Here is a 20,025-nt window from a genome sequence, read left to right on the forward strand (position 1 = left end):
ACAAAACACACAGCAGGGACTCCTCCGCTAAGGCAGAGGAGTGTCGGCCCACCGCTCTGCGAGCAGTTTAAAAAGGAAAAATAAAATGATAATAAAAATGTTATTTATCATTTTATTTTTCTGTTTCTTCGTAGGTGCAGGGCTGGGCTGGGTTGGCCAGAGCAGGGGCCAAAGAGAGGAGTGGTAAGCACACCCTAATTGCGCATGACAGTTTGGCCGGCCGTCTTGGGCCGGCCAAAAAGTCCTGCGCATTTTGCATTTTCTCCACCGGCTGTATTGCACATCCTGGCTGGAGGACATGCACAGCCTCCCAATCCCTCTCTGAGCACTGAAACACGGTGCTCAGAACAATCCCAATGCTGCTGTAAGGCAGTGTTATGATTGGCTAGGGGAGTCTGGGAGCCTGTGTACTTTCTGCTTCCTGTTCCTGGAGTCGACGAGGAGCCGAAGGAGACCGAGAGGGGCCACCTGCCTTTAGGTGGGTGGTTTTTAATTTATTTCTATTTACCCCTCTCACTGCCCTTCCCCTCCCCCGTTAACTAGCGGCCACCACTGAAAACACACACACACACACACACACACACACACAAACAGCATTACCGCCCAACTGACCAGAAGACTTTGGACCATACAAAACGCTGCAGCCAGACTCACACTCAGGCTCCCACCCAGCACACATAACACACCACACCTCAGAGACCTCCAATAGCTCCCCGTTCACATACATGGCACTCGTCAAACAATTTGCATACACATATAAAGTACTGAATAATCTAGGCCACTAATACCTCAAAAGACGCATAAAATTCCACAACCCGACCAGAAGCCTCTGCTCAGACAGCCTCTTGATTAAATATCCCCCTACATATGCAAAACGAGAGCTAGCGGTCGAGCGTTCTCAAGCCCAGCTCATAAAGGTTGAAACAACCCCCCCTACACATCAGAACTGCCTCATCAGTACTTGAATTCCACAAACTGTAGGCTTGGCTCTTTAGCTAGACCTCAGACACAGCCAGCGCAGCCCTCTGTATCAGTGCCAGGATCCCTTCCTCCCAGGTGAGTTCTATAGTCTACTAGTACTCATGATATACTCGGAGACTAAGCTATGCCCCCGAGCACTGGCGTAGGTGAATGTGAAATGAGCCAATCGGCTCATTTTACTTTTGCTGTAATGATGTCAATGCTTCGATCATTGCTACAAAATAGACAAACAATCTTGTGCAGCTTGGGTAGATCTTTTCCAAGCAGCCCGACCTGAAAATCAAAAGAAGGAATCGATTTCCTGCCTCCACTGCCAGGATGTGAAGGACAGAGCCTTAGCACCTGAGAAACAGTGCTGAGGATGTGCCAAACACGTTCATTACAGCAAGAGGTTAAAGGAGACACTGAGCAACAAGTCTAGGGCAACTTTTCACATTGCTTTGGCAATATGCTTTAATATTCTTCTAATTACACTTTCCTTACTGAGCTTTCAGACCAGCTCATATGGGGTGCAAACACTCTGATAAATGGCTCTGCAGGTACGCCCCTTATTTGCATGACACAAAAGCCCTCAGGCAGAGTGGAATTAACAAATGGAATTCTGCTCCAAATTGGAATTCTGCTCCATGTTGGCAAATTTAGCCAGGAGTGGGAAAACAACAGGTCAGAAAATTTGCAGGCAACTTTGGCTACAGTAGCAGCCAAGCCTCTTTCCTTGTTTTTTCTGAGACAGATAGGAGGGATGGAAAGCATAGAATGGTCCACCCTGCCAGAAATTATCTTTTTCTCAATCACCTCCCAACCCACCCATGTTCAGAGCAAGTGGTAAATATATGTGTTAAACCCCACCAAATTGGGAATTCCATATGATTTTACAACCACAACCAGAAAAATTGGTCCCATACTGTAATTTGCCATTCCAAGGTATTTATCTCCTTTTTTACCATCTGAATATTGACATATGAATATATATTGAAACTGTTGTATATCACAGCATTGCTTCATAAATTAACAGACCACTTAAACGACAACCAAAAAAAACTTATGATAATAAATGATCTACCCTGGTTCCCTCAGGTGCAACAGTGAGTTTACAGATCAGCTGTATACAGGAGGATTCCTCATGCTTTTTCGAAGGGGGGCAATAAACAGTAAATTGCTAGGGGAAATATTGTGATAAAATAAAATAGCCCATTATGCAACAACCGGGAGGGGAAAAAGGGAGAACAAAAGTACAAATGAACACAATGTACAGGCACAAGTGTAGGACCCCACTTAAATGAATGGTAATGGGGTGAATTTACTGCATGGAAATGGTAAACTCAACTGCAAATTTACTGTTACCCCAGTATCGTCTACTTAAAAGTCATAGTCAATGGGGTTTTCACTCTTTTTGTCCTTTTTTCCTTCTGATTCTACACTTGTGAAACATATTTTTAATTATAGACACCTTTTTGTTAAATTGTACCTTTAAGTTCTTAGGCTCAAGTATAGTCCCATAAAACCTATTAGAAAACTTGATTTTTATAATGAAGTGCCTCACCTACATCACTTTGTTTCTGCAGACTATAACAAAATAACTCAGAAATGAAATAGATAAAGTGAAAAACACAGTGATTCTTGCAACATAAATATTCACAAATACAAGTACATACCTTGTGTTTTTGCATCTATCTGTGTTTTATTTTTGGGATCCATTTGTATGCCACTTTTTTGAACACGAAGAGACTGAATTTCTAGCAACAAACTTCTTCGATCAGCATTGTTAATACAGTCCATTGCATTAATATGTTCCATCCCCTGCAAGCAAATCAAATGTAATGTGTAACATCCAAATACCATTTTCAATTAAGTCTCAGTTGGTAATTAAAGACTTTTTCAACGTGCGTTTCCAGATAACTGCTGTATATTTGATGAAAATATTGACTGAACATGAGCTAGTTTCTCTTTTCCCTACCTGCTCTTGTAATCTTTGCTCTAACTGATTCACCAGCATGGCTGTGTCAGTAGTGCCCACTGCTGCCAACTGTGTTCGAAATGCTGCTACTAGAACATCATGTTCCTTTAGGAAGACATCTTGAATAGCACACAGCAGTTCACCTCGCCAGTCTGGAATTTTTTCAGCCAGGTCAGAGCTCTCATCAGTCTAAAAGGGATATAAAATGAATTTAAGAAATATATTATTATATAAACATAAATGAAATAGATTCATATAAATCTAAAATAGTACTTAGACAAATTTCTGAGTCACACAGGAGACTGTGCAATTGAATAAAAGTCTAATCAAGGTTCTATTGTCCAAGGTAAAATAATGAAAGTGCTATTTTATTCACTCTAAGGATATTTCTTGAGTGGCGAGCCTTGATTCATCACAAATTTTAATTCCATTTGTATTTTCTTATCAATGATAATAAACTGCTATGGTAATATTATGTGCCAATTATGATGGAAAAGACAGTATTGAAAGCTAGAAGGATAATATTCCTGGCCTTTTACTAGGGGGTTGAGATGTAATTTCGTTTACTAGATCTGTTTTCTGGAAGTTCTACTGACTGTACTATTATACACAGCATCATTTAACACCTAAAAAAATCTAATGCGAGTTGGTTTTTTGTAAATAATACTAAACATAATAAATACTCAGAAAAAAGTTTTATGTTTTCACTGTCTCTCTATAGAGTTTAAAGACACTTTGTAAAACTTGGTTCATGTTAACCATTAACATTAGGGTGGAGGACGGGGTGGGGATTTGACCAACAGCTCATGGAGTAACATGTACTGCACCTCAGTCCCCCATTGGCCATCCAACTATAGCTCATCCTGCAAATAAAGTAAAGACAAGTTAGAATTCACCAATCCCTGCCAACACTGGACACAGCATAGACCCAGATGGAGGTGTCTGGGTAGAGAAATGATGTGCAAAGGAGCAACAGACCTGAGATCCCTTGATGGCAGAGTGATGGCAAGATAGCAGCTGGTGTGGTCTGAGGAGGTCGGAGGAACATGAGGCAGGTGAGCAACAGAGCACTTGTGTGACTCTGGGCACTGCAGCAGTCTTGGGATCTTCAGGTCAGGAGAAGACAGGTGTGTCTGTTCGACCTGCCTGATAAGGGACCTGCCCAGATCAGACTCCCTGGATGAGGGAAAACAACGGTCTGGCAGAAAGCAAAATGCTGCTGTGCTCTATACTTTTTGCCTGAACTGTTGTAAAAAGTAATAAGTCACTAGTTGGCATGAAGAGAAGTCTGTTGTGGAATTGTTCCCTAAATTTGGTTGTCAGCTGCAATCTGCATTGGGTATAAGAGCTGTGAAAGGACCTCTACATGTAAATTTTGGATATGAATAGAGTTGGGAGAGGCAACCCTGATGCAGGGCCCAATGAGATCAGAGGGTCCACTGCAGAGCCTTTCTCACCAAAACCTAGAACTGATCCCGAAACAACGTAATCATACTCTGAATATCCTGTACTCACCGCAGATGACAAAATACTTTGAATGCTACTATGTCAAGAATTGCCCTGATGAAGAAGAAACATTGAGCATCAAGATCTGATCATTTGATATATATTATCAACAAAGAAGAACCAGTTTCAGAATTGGAAATTGACAGTACTGTACTTGTGAATCATATCAACGATTACTATCCAAATGTTTTCTCAGAGAAACTAGAAAAGTATGCAGGGTTTAAACAACAGATTATAATGAAATATGATGCAGATTCCGTGAGGCAGTGAGTCCTCCTTTGCAATAGGATTGTACAACTGCACGGCAGAAGAGGATGCTCAATGCATGAGTCTAAAAGCACTTCAATTTTGTTGCCATTTAATTCAATTAGCCTTCTACTTTTCATGTTCTTACTACATTTACTGAGCACAACATAAGGGTTAAAATCCTTTTACACAGATTTCTCAAGAGGCTCAATAACTAGATTCACTTTATCAAGTTAAGACACATTTTAAGCAAACTGAACCTTCCTTTACACCTGTTGCAACTTTTATCAGCGGGGCAATTGTTGTTATTTCCCAAAAGATAAGGTTTACCACATCTATAACCAGTAACGTAAATACTTATTTTTATTAACACAATCACTCCTGTCGACATCAGTCTTTTTATTTACAAAATGTATGCCCTTTTGGAAAGCTTATGGCCACATTCTAAGTGATATGAGGGTCAGCTCAAAGACTCTCCTGGACCTTTTTAGTAGTCTTCATAAGGATTTGATCCCTTAGTACTTGATCATAATGTGACATAAAATCACAAGAACAGCAAGTGACTTAAGTGCAGAAACAAAATACTCAATGCTTCCATTGTCAAGTTGATTTCTTGGATAAAATATAGATCCTTCCTTTACCATATTATTTCTTTTGCCATAACATAACCATAAATGTTTGAAAGCCACTTCAAACATATTCAAACTCTGGTTATCTTCTGTTTCTAAAGGAGTTACGCTTTTAAATTCTTTAAGGCCAGTGACTCTCAAACAATGTTTGAGCAATGTTTGAGCAAGGAGAGCTTATTTTGTGGTGCGCAATTACCATTCTTAAAAACCTCTGCATAAGCCAAAAACAGATTATACCAGGATACAATGTCTTCTAATGCATCAGGGGTTCTCCAGGTATCTGGAGAACTGGAGGTAGTAGAATGTTTCCAATTTTGCACAATGGGACTCTTTTCAAGGATCAAAGCAAGGAATAGCATTAGTTGCTTTTATTGGTGCGGGACCTCAGACCAAGTAGAAACATTTTAAGGACCATATTTACATAAATTATCACAAGGGCAATAGATTCAATATGAGACAAAAATCCACATGTAGAATACCAGTCCCTGGGAAATGACATCTAGGACAGTGGGACAAGCTCTCAGGGAACATCTTGTGTAAGCCTAAAGGGTTAAGTAAGAATGATGAGTGAGATTATGTTGGATGACTTTGAATAAGTAATTCTTAGAAACTAAGTTGGGGTAGGCTAATACTGGATTTCATTGTTTGTCTGATAAAGTGATATGAAGGTCGATCTACGGGTTCTTTTCAGTCCAGAAATATGGAAACATGTCATTAGTGTAAGTGGCGCACATAGCCGCGTGACTGCCAGATGCTTTCTAGGGTGTTTATCACTATAAAGACATTCAGAAACTGCCCAGAGGGGATAGAGGAGTACTACTGTAGGGTTTCAAATGTATGGTATCCTTGATCTGTAAACAGGTCGCCCAGTTTTGAGACACCTGTCTCCCATCACACTTGCTTATTAGAGCGCAAAAGCAAATACCGAAGATGTGAATATGTCACAACAACAGGCTGGGTGAGAGTGTAGTTGGAGTGGCCGTCCTATGAAGTACTTTGCTCCAGCAGTGACTCGCCACCTTTAAAAGGGGATCAACCTGTAATCCATTGCATTCCAGAGCTAGATCCGCCTGAAGTACAGGTTTCCCACTAAGCAGCACCCAACCTCTTCCGGCGCTGGTATCAACAACCAGTGATACACCCATTGTAAATGAGTAGCCAAGTAATAATGTTCAGACTGTGGGACTGCAAATACCTCTTTGTTTGTAGGACACTGGAGGCTGGCGAGAGTTATTTTTATGTTGTTTCCCATTCCACAGGAAATCCTGAACAAGGGAGTCAAGATTTAGGAATATTAGAACAATTAGGCAGGCAGTTGGAGAAGGATTGTTGTAAACAAATTGGGGAAGGTTGATCATCTTCAAGATGGCCATTCTGCCGATTATTGACAGCGAGTGCTGTAACCAAATTCCCTCCGCACCCTTGGGTTCACCTATGCTTTATATAAATTCCCTTCAATTACATCTGTGCTGCAGTGGAATATCCTTACACCTAGATACCTAAACAAGCCCAGCTCACAGTGGTGGCAACAGAGGAAGCCAACTAAGGTCAGTTGCATTGTGGGGCCTCAATGGGAAGATTCAAGATTTAGAGTTATTAATATGAAGTCCTGTTAAAGCCCTAAACTTCTGTAAAAACTGTAGAGACAGATGGGGAAAACGGTCACTGCATCATGGATGTAACAAAGGATAGCCTCTGTGTATAGTTATAGGATATGCAGGATCTAACTCTTTCAACGGCTGCTTGCCTGTAGACCGCAACCAGCGACTCCATGGCCAAAGTAAAAAGGATAGGAGACAGTGGGTACCCTTACCTGGTGCCTCATTCCACTACAAATTGTTTGGAGATATAGCGACCTGTTCTTACCCTAGAAAAAAGACTTGTGTTGAGTAAACGAATCAACTTTAAGAGCACATGTCTAAGTCCATTCTAATCAGCACAGCCACCATGAAGTTCCATTTAAGACAGTCGTAAGGCTTTCTGTACGTCAATCGCCACCACCAGAGGAATACTCCCATCTGCGCCAGGAACTACCAAAACCTGGAACAATCTCCCGACATTTGTGGTGATGCCCCTATGAACAATCTCCTGACATTTGTGGTGATGCCCCTATGGGAAATAAACCCAGACTGGTCTGAATGGACCAATCTGTGTAATCACGGAAGGAGGTGATTTGCAAGGATTTTGCTCAACACTTTGTAGTCTATGTTCAGGATTGATAATGGACAGTACAAGGATATATGTAGAGAATACAAATCACAATTCAGTAATGGTATTCGTGGTGACTCGTAGTTAACCTTTTCTGAAGGCCTCCACATATACAAAAATGCAAGTAGGGCCCTGTATGTCTTGGACAATTCTGACAGAAAACCGTTCGCACTGGGAACATTGCTGTGAGCTATTTCTTTGACTGCCATGCATATTTCAGCCTCTATAGGAGACCAGTCAATTGAGTTGGCTTGTTGTTCGGTCAAGGTAATCACAGCTAAGTGTTTCAAGAAGTCTTATCTCCAGATTAATAGCTTTAGTATAGGATCGGAATAACAGAGTAATGGTTGCATAATGGTTCATTAATGTGATGTTGAGTATATATTAGGCTCTTAGACAGGCAGTGGATGGCCATGATAGGACAGTGGGGATTTTTATCCCATAGGAGACAAGCTAGTTAGTGACCAGCTTCAACAGATTCAGAGTTAAGTATAGCTAATTATTGCAATTTTGTTATTTTTAACTGGAGAAGTTCCGTTTCAAGCCTCACATCATCTCTAGCTAATGCTGCCCATACCCCATGAGAGGTAGTCATGCATGTCCCGCCTGCACACTCCTTAAAGCCTCCCATTCAATCCCAACAGACTATGTGGACCTAATATTTTTGGCAATGTAATTAATGAACTGGATTTTAACTTCCTCATGAAATGATGCATCTAATAAATCATTTGGTTGTAGTTGCCATAGGTGTATGTAGGGCCGAGCACTAGTCCATTTCACATTTAGCAGTATGATTTGTATGACTGGCTACAGACTGATACTGCTGCTCAATATAGTGGGTCACTCTCAAAGCCAGTGGAATCAAGGCATCTATCCAGTCGTGAGTGCTATAAACGGGAGAATAATGTGTGAATTCCCTATCTTGTGGGTGGTGTTTGTGCCACATATCAAAGAGCCCCCAATGATCACTGACGAACCCAAGAAATAAACCAGGCTGCCACCCATATTCCTGTGCCCCAGGACAAGGGGGGAACGAGATCTATCCAGGTCCAGTGAGGAAACAAAATTATAGTCACCAACTAAAATGGAAGGGATGTTGTTCTGCACTGTAACTAAGAAACACTCTACTGTGGGGGCATAAACAGAGGCAAGTGTTAAGGGTTGACATCTATATCACCACTGATTACCACATAGCGTCCCTCCTTATCAATGTCCACCCGGTATATAACATAAGGGAGTCCAAGACAAACCCAAATCAAAGCACCACAGGCATAAGACAGAAAAGAGGTAAAAATACCTGACGTCTTCACCTATTTTGTAATTTGGCCCCATCATCCAGAGACAGATGAGCCTCCTGAAGTTAGGCAACGTCTATATTTCGACTACGCAGATGGTAATAAATCCTATTAATCAGGTTTCCCATACCATAAAATTCCAAGACGGAATATTTTAAGTGTCAGCTGTCATATGACAAGCATCAGCAAGGGCTAAGCGAGATCTATTGGTTTTGTCAATGTTTTTAAGACATGATGCACAGCAGCACGAGCTGCTGTGAAATGTGGCTTAAAGACAAGGAAAAAAGCGCTATGAAGCAGCCAGTGATTACCGCGTCATAGCGCTTTTTTTAAGCCATATCACACAGCAGCCTGTGCTGTGTTGCAATATAGCTTAAGGGGTAAGCAACATGAGGGAGGAAGCAACAATAATGGACAACAGGAAAAGGAGGGTATGTGGAAAACAAAACAAGGGAGGTGCGGGGGAGGCGGGAGGGAGTACCAGATCGGGGCAAGGGAGAAGAAGAAATAGTACCTAAATCACAACGCAAGCAAAGGATGGGTACTAATTAAATTGAATTAACCTGTGCTTGGTGAATGTTTCACACAAAGAAATGGAAGTGACGATGGCCAATAGGAAGACTGCAAAGAAGAGTAACATTGAATCCACCAAATGGTAAGCAATTGGTAGGTTCCGAGCCATTTATTGTAAACAGTAATGTCTCACAAGCGAAAGTTCATGGGCTGTTTCAGGCTCGACCTAAAAAGGGGGGCATGAAAGTGTAGAGTGCTGCCAACTTGTAGCGGATGATTAGCTACGGAGTGACTCATTAAGTGATTGCAATTTGATATAAGTGAACTTGTGGTGTTAAAACCAATAAATCGGAAACAACTCCTGCCCATCGACCTGGTATGTAGACCTGCAGGCCTACTCAAAAAGTCAAACCTTTGCTTTCTGCTTGGGACAGTAATGCCCAGGCAGTGTGGCAGTGCTTCAGAAGGGTATTTACCAAGAGTAGGAAAAAAGTTGAATAGATGCCATCCAGATCGCCTCTGTTTACAGGCCATATTCGCTGCACCCCAGCCAGCAAAAACAACGAACCCAAGCCAATCAACTCCAACCATTTAGACTCAAGAGTACAAGCCATACAAGCAAATGTAATAGAGGGAAGAGAGTCAAACCAGATCAGCAGCAGTCATGGGGGTAACCGGAATACAATGAGTGTCCGGTTCTGCCCAAGGTTCATCTATCGCTCTTTTCACTCCTCCCTTAGAACTCTCATATTTTGCACTACCAGGCTGCACACCAGATCTCCATGTCAGGACCCTTTCTAATGCTTCCTGTCGGTCAGTGACTGCGTGCACAGCGGAAGGCTTCAAAATAGTGAGACATTTAGGGTTTCTTTGTGCCAACACCAATTCCAACCACAAGACCACACCAGTTGAGAGCTTTAGTCCACAGAACCCTTTTCGACCACTTCTCTTGCCTCTGCTGGGTCAGAGAAAATAACGTGTCAGAGCCATCCACAATCTTGAGTTCTGCAGGGGAGCTTAAGCATAAACTTCAAATGTAGAGTTCTCAGCGCCCCTTTATTGCTCTGCATCTGTTACATTGCTGTTGGACGCTGGCTGTGTAGTTCGGGGGGAAAAATAAAATCATGCTGTTGTGCATCTTGTATCACCATTATTCTGTGCAAGTTGTTCTGTACAAGTTGGAGAATAGCATTGCAGTCCCAGTAACTGAGAAATGTTGCCACAATAGATCTCTGTGGTGCACCCTGCAGAGGAGGTCTCAAGAGGACATGATGCGCGTGTTCAGTGGCGAAAGGCTTGGACAACTGTCCCTCTGCCACTTGATTCAAAAGCCAATTTTCCAAGAAGAGGCCCAAAGAGGGACCTTCCACCTTTTCAGGTAGGATAATTATTCAAAAATGATTCCTCCTTTACCTCCACTCTGCGTCTATGGCCCTGAATTCCAGGAACCAAAGGCATTAGTCATATCTTTGACCTGGGTAGGTGAGAGTCTCCAAGATGAGCTGCAGCCCAGCTATGGTCACTCTATGTCATTAACTCTGTCTGAGAGCTTGTGTTGTTCCAATTCCTCCAAGAGCCCTTTAGTGTGGCCTGAATATTGGGGGGTCCCATGTTGTCTGATCCAACGTGGTAGATTTAGGTTTAGGCCCCTACCATGTAGTGCGAGGGTGGACCTTGCCCCGGGCCAAAACCTCACACTCACTCCGTGTTATTTTGACATGTGTACCTCCTTCCTCATGGCGCACCCAGCATAAACCAGTTTACTGTGACCAGGGCCAATTACTACAGTTCTATACGCAGGGAGTCACTTCTGGAAGTCACAAAGTCGGGGCATCCTTTCACCCTTCACTTAGTCAGGAATGAAAGCCCCCCTGGTGCTAGTCCCGGTTCATGTTCAATGTGCCCTGCTTGAGGGAATGCAATGCAGAAGTATAGCTAGGCTGTGCGGCAAGCCTTTTACTATTCAGGTTGAGCAGGGGGCCTCAGGAGAGATCCCGAAGGTTGCGTCAGCCACACCCTCTGCAGCATCGGACCAGACGGCGGCGCATGCATGGTACTTAGAGCTGGGCTCAGCACTGGTCTTAGAGCTGGGTCCAGCCTGCAGTTCACCGGAAAGGTCCCAGTGGCACAACCAGTGCTCCAACAGTGGATCACGGGGTGGCCAAACATGACCTGGATTTTAGTAGCAGAGCAAGGTTGAACAATGGGCTAAGATGCGAGGTCAAGTAAAGCAAGATTAGCTGTGGCAGTCCAACTGAAGTCCAATGTAAACCATCCATTAGACCACAGTTCGAATTTAACCAGTCAACGTCGTAGGTTGTCTCTTAACTATTTGCATAACAAAGTATGCTTGTGTCAAGATAATCGGGCTACCGAGTACAACATTGGTGATATGATTGGAGCTCGGCGGCCAGACGGCTTTGCCAGCTGCCTAGAAGGGTGCCAGGTGCCTAGAAGGGCCTCCATTTCAGGCGCTCTCGTCGACCTCCAATGACTTAGGATGGAGAACCGCAACAAATTCAAGGCCCTATATGCATAAAATTAAATTGGGCACAGCACCACAGTATCTGAGTGCCTTAATCCATCCATACCTTTCAACGTGCTTTCTGCGATCCTCTACTCAGGCCAAGTTTTCAATCCCTAGGACTAGACGGTCGCGTATGGGTAGCCGGTCTTTTTCTTACCTGGGCCCTTCACTATGGAAATCACTCCCCATGCCACTTCGGCATGAAACCATCTATAAGAACTTTCATAAAGGCTTAAAAACAAGATTATTCAACCAATTGTTTTATCTCTTATTCTGCGTGTGTCTGATGGCGCCGGGAAACCCCCGGGTAGCTGTGCGCCTTATAAAATGAAATTAATAATAATAATAATAATAATTTTGGAGGATTAGCTATATACAAGCCCACACAATACTGCAGCTATTTAAGATACCTATAACACTGAACAGCTAAATTCGAATGATGGAGTTGTGGATAGTTTTAAATAGAGTTTAATATTGGAGGATGGTTGAGTTTGACTTGGAAAGACTACTTTTTGCAAGTAGCCCTGATGATATCAGTGATGACGAAACACGTGTTGGCTAGAGTGGGGCAGATATGTACTGAGTAAAGTGGAACTGTAACACTAACAGTGACTGGATCTTTGAATTTTGGATTGCTCTATGAGAGGAGTGCTCAAGTGGGAATTGCACATCAACATAGGTCCACGAGCACCAGATCTTAGGTTAATTTTTTTTATTAAGAGAAATATAAACAGCTGAAGATAAATATGGTACAACTTAGAAACTGGTATTCTTTTCAAATAGCAATGTACTGGTAAACAAAGGTGTTTCAGCAATCATGTAGAAAGACAGATCCTTACAAATGTCAGTATGAAATACCTAAACTGTTTAGGAAAACATTACATTGAAATAAATATTGTCATGTCCATAAGGTAATTCCGATTATCAGAACTGAAAACTGATACTGATTATATTTTGGCTTTGCTGAAGTATTACATAATGAATTTGCCCAGTTGACTGGGGGTGAGTGCTTGCAATTTTCAACACTCCATCCATCATCCCCTTTGGTTTTGCTTTGTTCGCCCTAAGTTGGCAGGGTATGCCCAGCCATGGGTCCCTTGCTCACTTTGCCACTAGATTCAAGCTAGCCTGGCTGAAGAGGGCTGTTAGTCTGAAACCGGTCCCAGGATGCTTGTTTCCGGTCCAGGGAAGACATGGATTGGCAGATCGGGCTGGACTGTTCCCATGAGGCACAGGCTCAGACTGATTTGCATATGGCCATGTCTGAACTGGGGTGGCGGAGTGAGCTAAAGAATGATGATGGATTAAACCCAGATCAGTTGACTGGGGGTGAGTGCTTGCAATGTTCAACACTCCGTCCATCATCCCCTTTGATTTTGCAGGGACAAAACCATGGCACACACATTTTCCGAGACCTCATGGTTCCCATGTTGTTCCTCCACAGAGTGGAGCTGCTCCTCCCATTGGCTGTCAATTTCGGGACCACCCAATGAATTGCTGCTCACAGGACCGGGAGGGATCCCAGAGACTTTGATGTTATGAGGGACTGGGAATCCATCCAAGTCTCATTCAAAAATCCTTAGTCGGCACACTCTTGTTAGGCCATAAAAGAGCAGGTGATACAAAATACAACAAGATCAATTAAATTAAAAACAAGTTAAGAACAGTGGCACAATCATACAAAATTAAAAACGATGTAGCTAAAAAATAAATTAAAAAAAACCCAAACAGGTGCACCCAGAATTAAAAGAACATACATAGCAAGTACTACAATTAGATAAAAATGCTTTTTCTAATTTGAATTCCTCCCCAAATGTAAGAGGCAGTGCTAAAACATAAGGCGAGGTCCTCAAATGCACAGAAAACAAAGGGCAACATTATAGTCCCTAATATTGGGTGCCACAAAGATGGGTTTCAAAAAATATTTCCTTAGACCGTCATAGAAGCGACAAAATAATATCTAATTTTGGGTGCTCTGTTTCAAAATACCATCACATGGGCACAGTGTCATGTCCCTAAGCCACTGATTCATTGTAGGGAAGGCAACATGGTGATGGTGTACTATGCCCAACTGCAGTCTTGTTAGAACAAAGCGCTGTTGGGTATTGGTCACCAGGAACAGGTTCGGTTGAAAGCCCTCCGGGAAGGCGTTTAACAGGTATGAAACAACAGTTGATTTCTTGGACTTGACAAGGGCCCTGTTATCTAGCCTAGCACCTAATAGAAGCCCTTGACCTTGCTCTTGAAAAAAGCAAGCATTCTGAGTGGATCTTTTAGCACAGGGGAACAATTTAGAGATTCGTCAATAGAAGAAAGCTAGGGGATATTAAAAACGCGGTCCAAAATAATAGATTTCGTAAAGGCCATTTAGATTTTAGCCCAGATTGAGTACCAGAGTAGAATAGGCCTACAAGACAGCAGGTCCTCCAGGTGAGTTCGCCCCATTTCAGTATGAACAATATAAGATGATTTTGAAGTGAGGAGTACACACGAGACGCCTAAGGAAGGCATCATTCTCAATCTGGATAGGACCACAAGATGTATGACCTCAAAGGCCCCTGTGATACATAGCAGCTGACAGAGCTCTATCCTTGTAGATGGTAACCATTTCCCTAATGCAGCGGCTGCCAAGTTTATGGGAGAACCTGAAAACTCCCTTGCACACTCTACTCTTATTCAACCAAGTGTTTTGTTTATTTTGGGACCATGAGTCATTATAAGAAAAAAGAATGCCCAAACAGCAGAATGAATTGACCTTCACAATAGGAATGCTGTTGATAAAGAATATTCTACACTTCTGGATGTATTTTCCACAGGACATCGTAAATGTTTTGATTACATTAATCTTTAAATTTCTCCCCTCCATAAAATCAGCAAAGGAGTCCATCAGTCACTGCAGACCATCAACAGTCGTAGACATTAGGACCGTGCCGTCGATGTATAGAAACACGGAAACCGAGTGACCAGCAACAACGGGAGCATTGACCTGCAAAGTCTGCAGGGCAACATCTACACCATTTATGAAAATGATAGAAGTGGAATGGGTGCAAGGACACAGCCCTGTCTAACTTCCCCCTTGACTTTGAGCGGTGGAGAAAATTCCCCATTGGGGCCATAATGGACCTTGCAGATAAGTTCTCATACAGCAGAGACTGGAAAGAAACAATGTTCACATGGGCCACAAGTGAGAGCAATGTGCGCCACAAGATCAAATGGTCCACCAGGTCGAAGGCACTGCTAAGAGCAGTGAAACACCAGTGGAGAGAACCTGACTTAACCTATATTTACCAATGAGCAAGTCTAAATTTACACACTACTCCACTGTCCCCAGCCCTCTCCTAAACCCATACTCGGCCTCCGAAAGAATAGAACTATCGGTGGGCCACTACTCCAATTTCTGCAAAAGAACCCTACCCAACAACTTTGCAGGGAAGTCCGGAAGGGAGATGGGGCGATGGCACTTCGGGTCAGATCTATCCCCTTTCTTGAAAATGAGCTCTATGATAAAAGCAGCCTAACTGGAAAGTATAGTACCCTTGGCTGCCAAATGAAACACTTAGGAATGGGGCCAATAGCTCTAAAAGCATCAACCAGGCAGCACCCAATCAGGCCTGGGAGCTTTAACCCCCCCCAGCAATACTTTTTAGGGCTAAAAGGACCTCATCCAAAGTAAATACGAGAGGCCTGCTACTGGTCAGATTGACACTCTTACATTCATCCACCGGCGCCAAAGGACCTTATGGAAAGTCGTTGCTCGTGGTGGGATCATAGAACTTTGAAAAATGATCAGCCCATGCTTAGAGAGGGACAAACAAAGTTAATTCAGGGGCAGTATCATTTTTTTTTTCTTTTTAGAAAAGGGGCATTGCTTGTGCTTTAAAACAACAGTACATCATTGGCCTCTGCGGTCTCAGCCAGATTTAGCTAAGCCTCTTCTCTAAGCACCCTTTTTGTGAAGGCTAACGCCATGTTATATTAACCCTTTGGGTGCCAGGCCTTTTCCCCCTCCTGTGCCTGGCGTTTCCCTAGTGGGTGGGTGTCATGACGAGATAGTCTCGTCATGGGCACAGCGCGACTGTGCTCCATGACGAGACCATCTCGTCATGGGCACAGAAGAGGTTAATGGCTTTATCACATAATAGTTCCTTGGAAAGCTACGCATAAGTGCTCAAACAAAACCTTGTCTCTTGGAGGTCCTAGGTCTAGAGGGTCATGTCGATAACCAAAATAAATGACAGCAACTGTCTCAAAAGCATGAATCAACCCAATATGGTCCACCTCGGTGCCCGAACAATAATTCAACTCAGTTACATTAGTGACTTTCTGATTACACACAAGGGATCAACCTCTGACCACTTAATACAGATGCCATTTGGCCTAATTGGGTCAATGTTTGCTACACATGTAGTAAATCTAGGGCTTTCAGCATGACAAAACACAGATAATACGACTGAATTAGGGTCGCTCACTGCAGTTTGAATTACCACAATATAGAAACAAGGTGACTAACACTAGAAGTAATTAAAAGATGATCAAGTGTAGTGTTTGCACCTCTACCAATAAAAGAATGGGTCTGCTCGCTAGTCAAAGTATTACAATTTTACAACAGCAAGAAATCATATTTAAACATTAAAAACTGTAGAGACTTTCCACAGGCGTTGAGTGGGAAGTGTAAAACACACACACCCGCTGCGTTGGTAATACCACCCACAAGCTTTGCCGAGAGGGAACATTTTTTAATATGAAAATCACAAGCCCTGAAGAATTGACAATTGGAAAGAACGGAACGCAAAAATGCATCTAAGTCAACATCAAGGGCGAAAACAACGTCACTGTGGGTGGAATCAAACACGTTGTTATAAAAATTGATTATCACTAGATCTGCCCTTAAAAGACAAGAAAATTAACTGATAATACGGGGAAGCACTGGCAGACCTTCTATAAATAACTGGTAACCAATTTGAAATTAAGATCTGCAAACCACCTTTGGCACGACCTGACGGTGACGGGATAGCAGCAGTAAAAAAGGAAGAGAAACCTTCAACATGAGTACATTTCACGTGCAAAGTTTCCTGGAAGCAAATTATAGGCAAGGTAAACGTGATGTAATGCCAATCTGGGTCTGTTAATTTATTTTGAAGCTCAGAGATATTCCAAGAAGTTAAGTGACATATCCCAATATAGCCAGTATATGTTGATGTTAAGGCTAAAACAGAGAGGCTAAGTAGCGTTGACTAGGCCGCCCTAATGTACAGGAAAGGGTTAAGAGGAACAGAAGCAAGGAGTTCGGCTATCGGCTCACTATTAAGGCGGGGGGATGAGAAGTATGATCAATAGGGCCATCCAAACAAATTGATTGAAGCGTGCTCCCAGACTCTGGGTGTCAGTCAACTGCTTGCAGGTCATTCAGAGCCTTGAACATATTTGAAAGGGGAACATACGAAGGGCAATTAAAGGGAATATGCTGATCAGCAGATGGACATTCAAGCACATGAGCTGCTTGGTACAAGTAGCGATAAAGCTCAGGGGAAGAAGCCTAATATTGCCAGAATTTGAAAGGTAAGATGAAGACCTAAGCAAGATCTCGCCGGCAAACCTAGGATGTTTGAAATTAATAAAGCAGTACCCCTTGGAGTTTTTTTGGGGATGGGCCAATCCACACAACCATTTGTGTCAACAACATTTGATTGCGTTTGGAAACTGGAAAAATAAACTTAGTCTAAAACCATTGAAGGCTTTATTACTGAACTGGACTGGTGACTCAGTGGTGCTCTGGGGCTGGGGAGGAACATTGGTCATTATCACAACCTAAGGGCAACAGGCAGCAGGTACACTGACAATGACTTCGTAGGATCACCCACCCCCACCGTCGCTATTTTGTACCCTCATGTTCCTCATGTGCTGAAGTGAATTCCCCAAGGAGGCTTCTGGTGGCAGATAGCTACTGTTAGTCCAAGCAGGATTGTGAGTACCGACCATTTAAGGATGGGTGAGTTGCATGCTCAACGCAAGACTGGAGAACCTACTCAAATTTGAATCCTCCGCTAGGAATAGAGCCCTCCCATGCTGCTTAATTTAGGAACAACTTGAGATTGACTATGTTGTGAAAGATGATGGTGCGGGACAGGAAGAGGGCAACCCAAATGACTGTCATTAGGGTAATTAGGAAGGAGGTTGTAATCATTTGGAGGCAAATCGAGGTTCGGGTGAGAAATTCCAGGGGGCAACAAGTCAGTAGGTTGGGCTACCCAACTATCAGGTGTGGTAGAGAATTTTATCTTGATGCAGCATTAAAGTTATTCAATAACCGCCAACCGGGCGCAAATGGGGAAAAACTAACTTTCAGCCACCCCCCTCACATAGTCCGATAATTTCCCCTGAAGAAGGCCCAAGTCCACTGTGGTGGGAGCTGTAGAACTCGCAGGGCCGATATCAAGAACAATGGATAGAGAGTCTGAGGGGGGGATGTAATTTCCTAACCTCCTAGAATCTTTTATATTTGGCTGGAGAGCTGTTATTACGGAGCCAAGTTGAGGCCACTCCAGTATCCAGGGTCGGCAAGTGAAACACTGTGAGGAAGTGATGGCACAGGCAATTGCCCCTGGGCAGTCACTGAGTTTCTAAAGTTGAAGCTGTCCCAGGACCTGTGGCCATAGTAGCAGATAACCGGCACTTAGCGTGTTCTATTTCCTTGCTTAAGGTGCCCACTGCGCGTTTGATGTACCCATCCAGGGAAGAAGAGTTAGGACCAGGCTTGGTGGGTAATGAGGCTTTGCATTTCACCATCCCGACAATAAAACAATATCAAAGCAATAAAAACAACAGTAACCTCGGGACCTTTAGAGTCTTGGACAATGGGAGGTTGCCCAGTCCACCCTCCTCTGGGTGTGGATGGGCCCGCCATTGGTACGGGTTTTGCCCGGGCACGTCTTTCGCAGTGGGAATAGCAAAAGTGTTATTTAGCACAATAAGGGGTCTGGCTCCTTCTCCCTTCATGAGTTGACACTCACTGGCGTGTAGAGTTCTGGGAGCTGTTGTCTCTAGCTGCCACAATGTTGCCCTGTGCAGTGGAAAGAGCAAAGTGCTAATTAGCGCAATAAGGGTCTGGCTCCTACCCCCTCCACTCGGCATGCGTTGGCGCTCACAGGCACTTAAAGTTTCATGGGGACATAGAGCTCTGGGACCTGGAATCCCTAGCAGCCACAATGTTGTCCTGCACAGCAGGAAGAGCAGAAGAGCTATAAAGCGCAATAAGGGGTCTGACTCCTCCACTCAGCACGTGTTGGCACTCACAAGCGTGTAGATTTCTGGGATCTGGAGTCCCTAGCAGCCACATTGTTGCCCCACGCAGCTGAAAGAGCAGAAGCGCTATATGGTGCAGTAAGATGTCTGGCTCCTCCCCCCTAAATTCGGCACATGTTGGCGCTCACCTGCATTTAGAGTTCTGGGGCCTGGAGTCCCTAGCAGCCGCAATGTTGTCCCGCGCAGCAGGAAGAGCGTAAACACTGACTTGCGTCATAAGTGGTCTGGCTCCTGCCCCCTCCATTCACTGGCGCGTGGAGTTCTGGGACCTGGAGTCTCTAGCAGTCACAATGTTGTACTGCGCAGCGGTACGCATAAGCTCTATACAGCACAATAAGGGTGTGGCTCTTCCCCCCTTTCACTTGACACACGCTGGCACTCATAGGTGAGTAGAGTTCTTGGACCTGAAGTCCATCGCAGCTACAATATTGTTCCGCACAGCAGGAAGAGCCAAAGAACTATGTAGCGCAATAAGGGGTCTGGCTCCTCCACCTCTCCTCGGCGCGCATTGGTGCTCACTTCCGTGTAGAGTTATGGGACCTGAAGTTCTTAGCAGTCCCAATTTCATTAGTCATTTGAAGACAGAATGGCATCAACCTCAGAGTTTGAGAAGCCACTGAATCTCACAATGACATGTCTACCAATGGCTAAATTCGCTTAGTGGACAGTTCACACGCCTACCTGGCGACAAGTCAAGACAGCAATGACAGTAGGCAGAATATAATACACACCAACACTGTGAGAAACAAGCATTGAAAATGCAATAGGTCTCGCCGTTGATTAAGTTAAAGCCATTTGCTTTGCTAATGGTATTGTATAGCAAATCAAATGGCTTTAACTTAATGAAAGGCGAGACCTAGT

At 43.5% G+C, this 20,025-nt stretch overlaps 1 protein-coding gene across 5 annotated transcripts in view; it reads right to left on the reverse strand.

Moving 5' to 3' along the window:
* The window catches only part of AKAP9 (A-kinase anchoring protein 9), a 1,384,828-nt gene that overhangs the window by 179,036 nt on the left and 1,185,767 nt on the right, over nt 1-20,025 (reverse strand). For all 5 annotated transcript variants that reach the window (XM_085631105.1, XM_085631108.1, XM_085631107.1 and 2 more), the window contains 2 exons: nt 2,939-3,127; nt 2,637-2,781 (listed from right to left, as the gene is read on the reverse strand). In XM_085631105.1, coding sequence (XP_085487231.1) covers nt 2,637-2,781; nt 2,939-3,127 — 334 coding nt within the window. The remainder of the gene's footprint in view (nt 1-2,636; nt 2,782-2,938; nt 3,128-20,025) is intronic.

This window comes from Triturus cristatus, chromosome 10, assembly GCF_964204655.1.
Source record: "Triturus cristatus chromosome 10, aTriCri1.1, whole genome shotgun sequence".
Classification (NCBI taxonomy): Eukaryota; Metazoa; Chordata; class Amphibia; order Caudata; family Salamandridae; genus Triturus; species Triturus cristatus.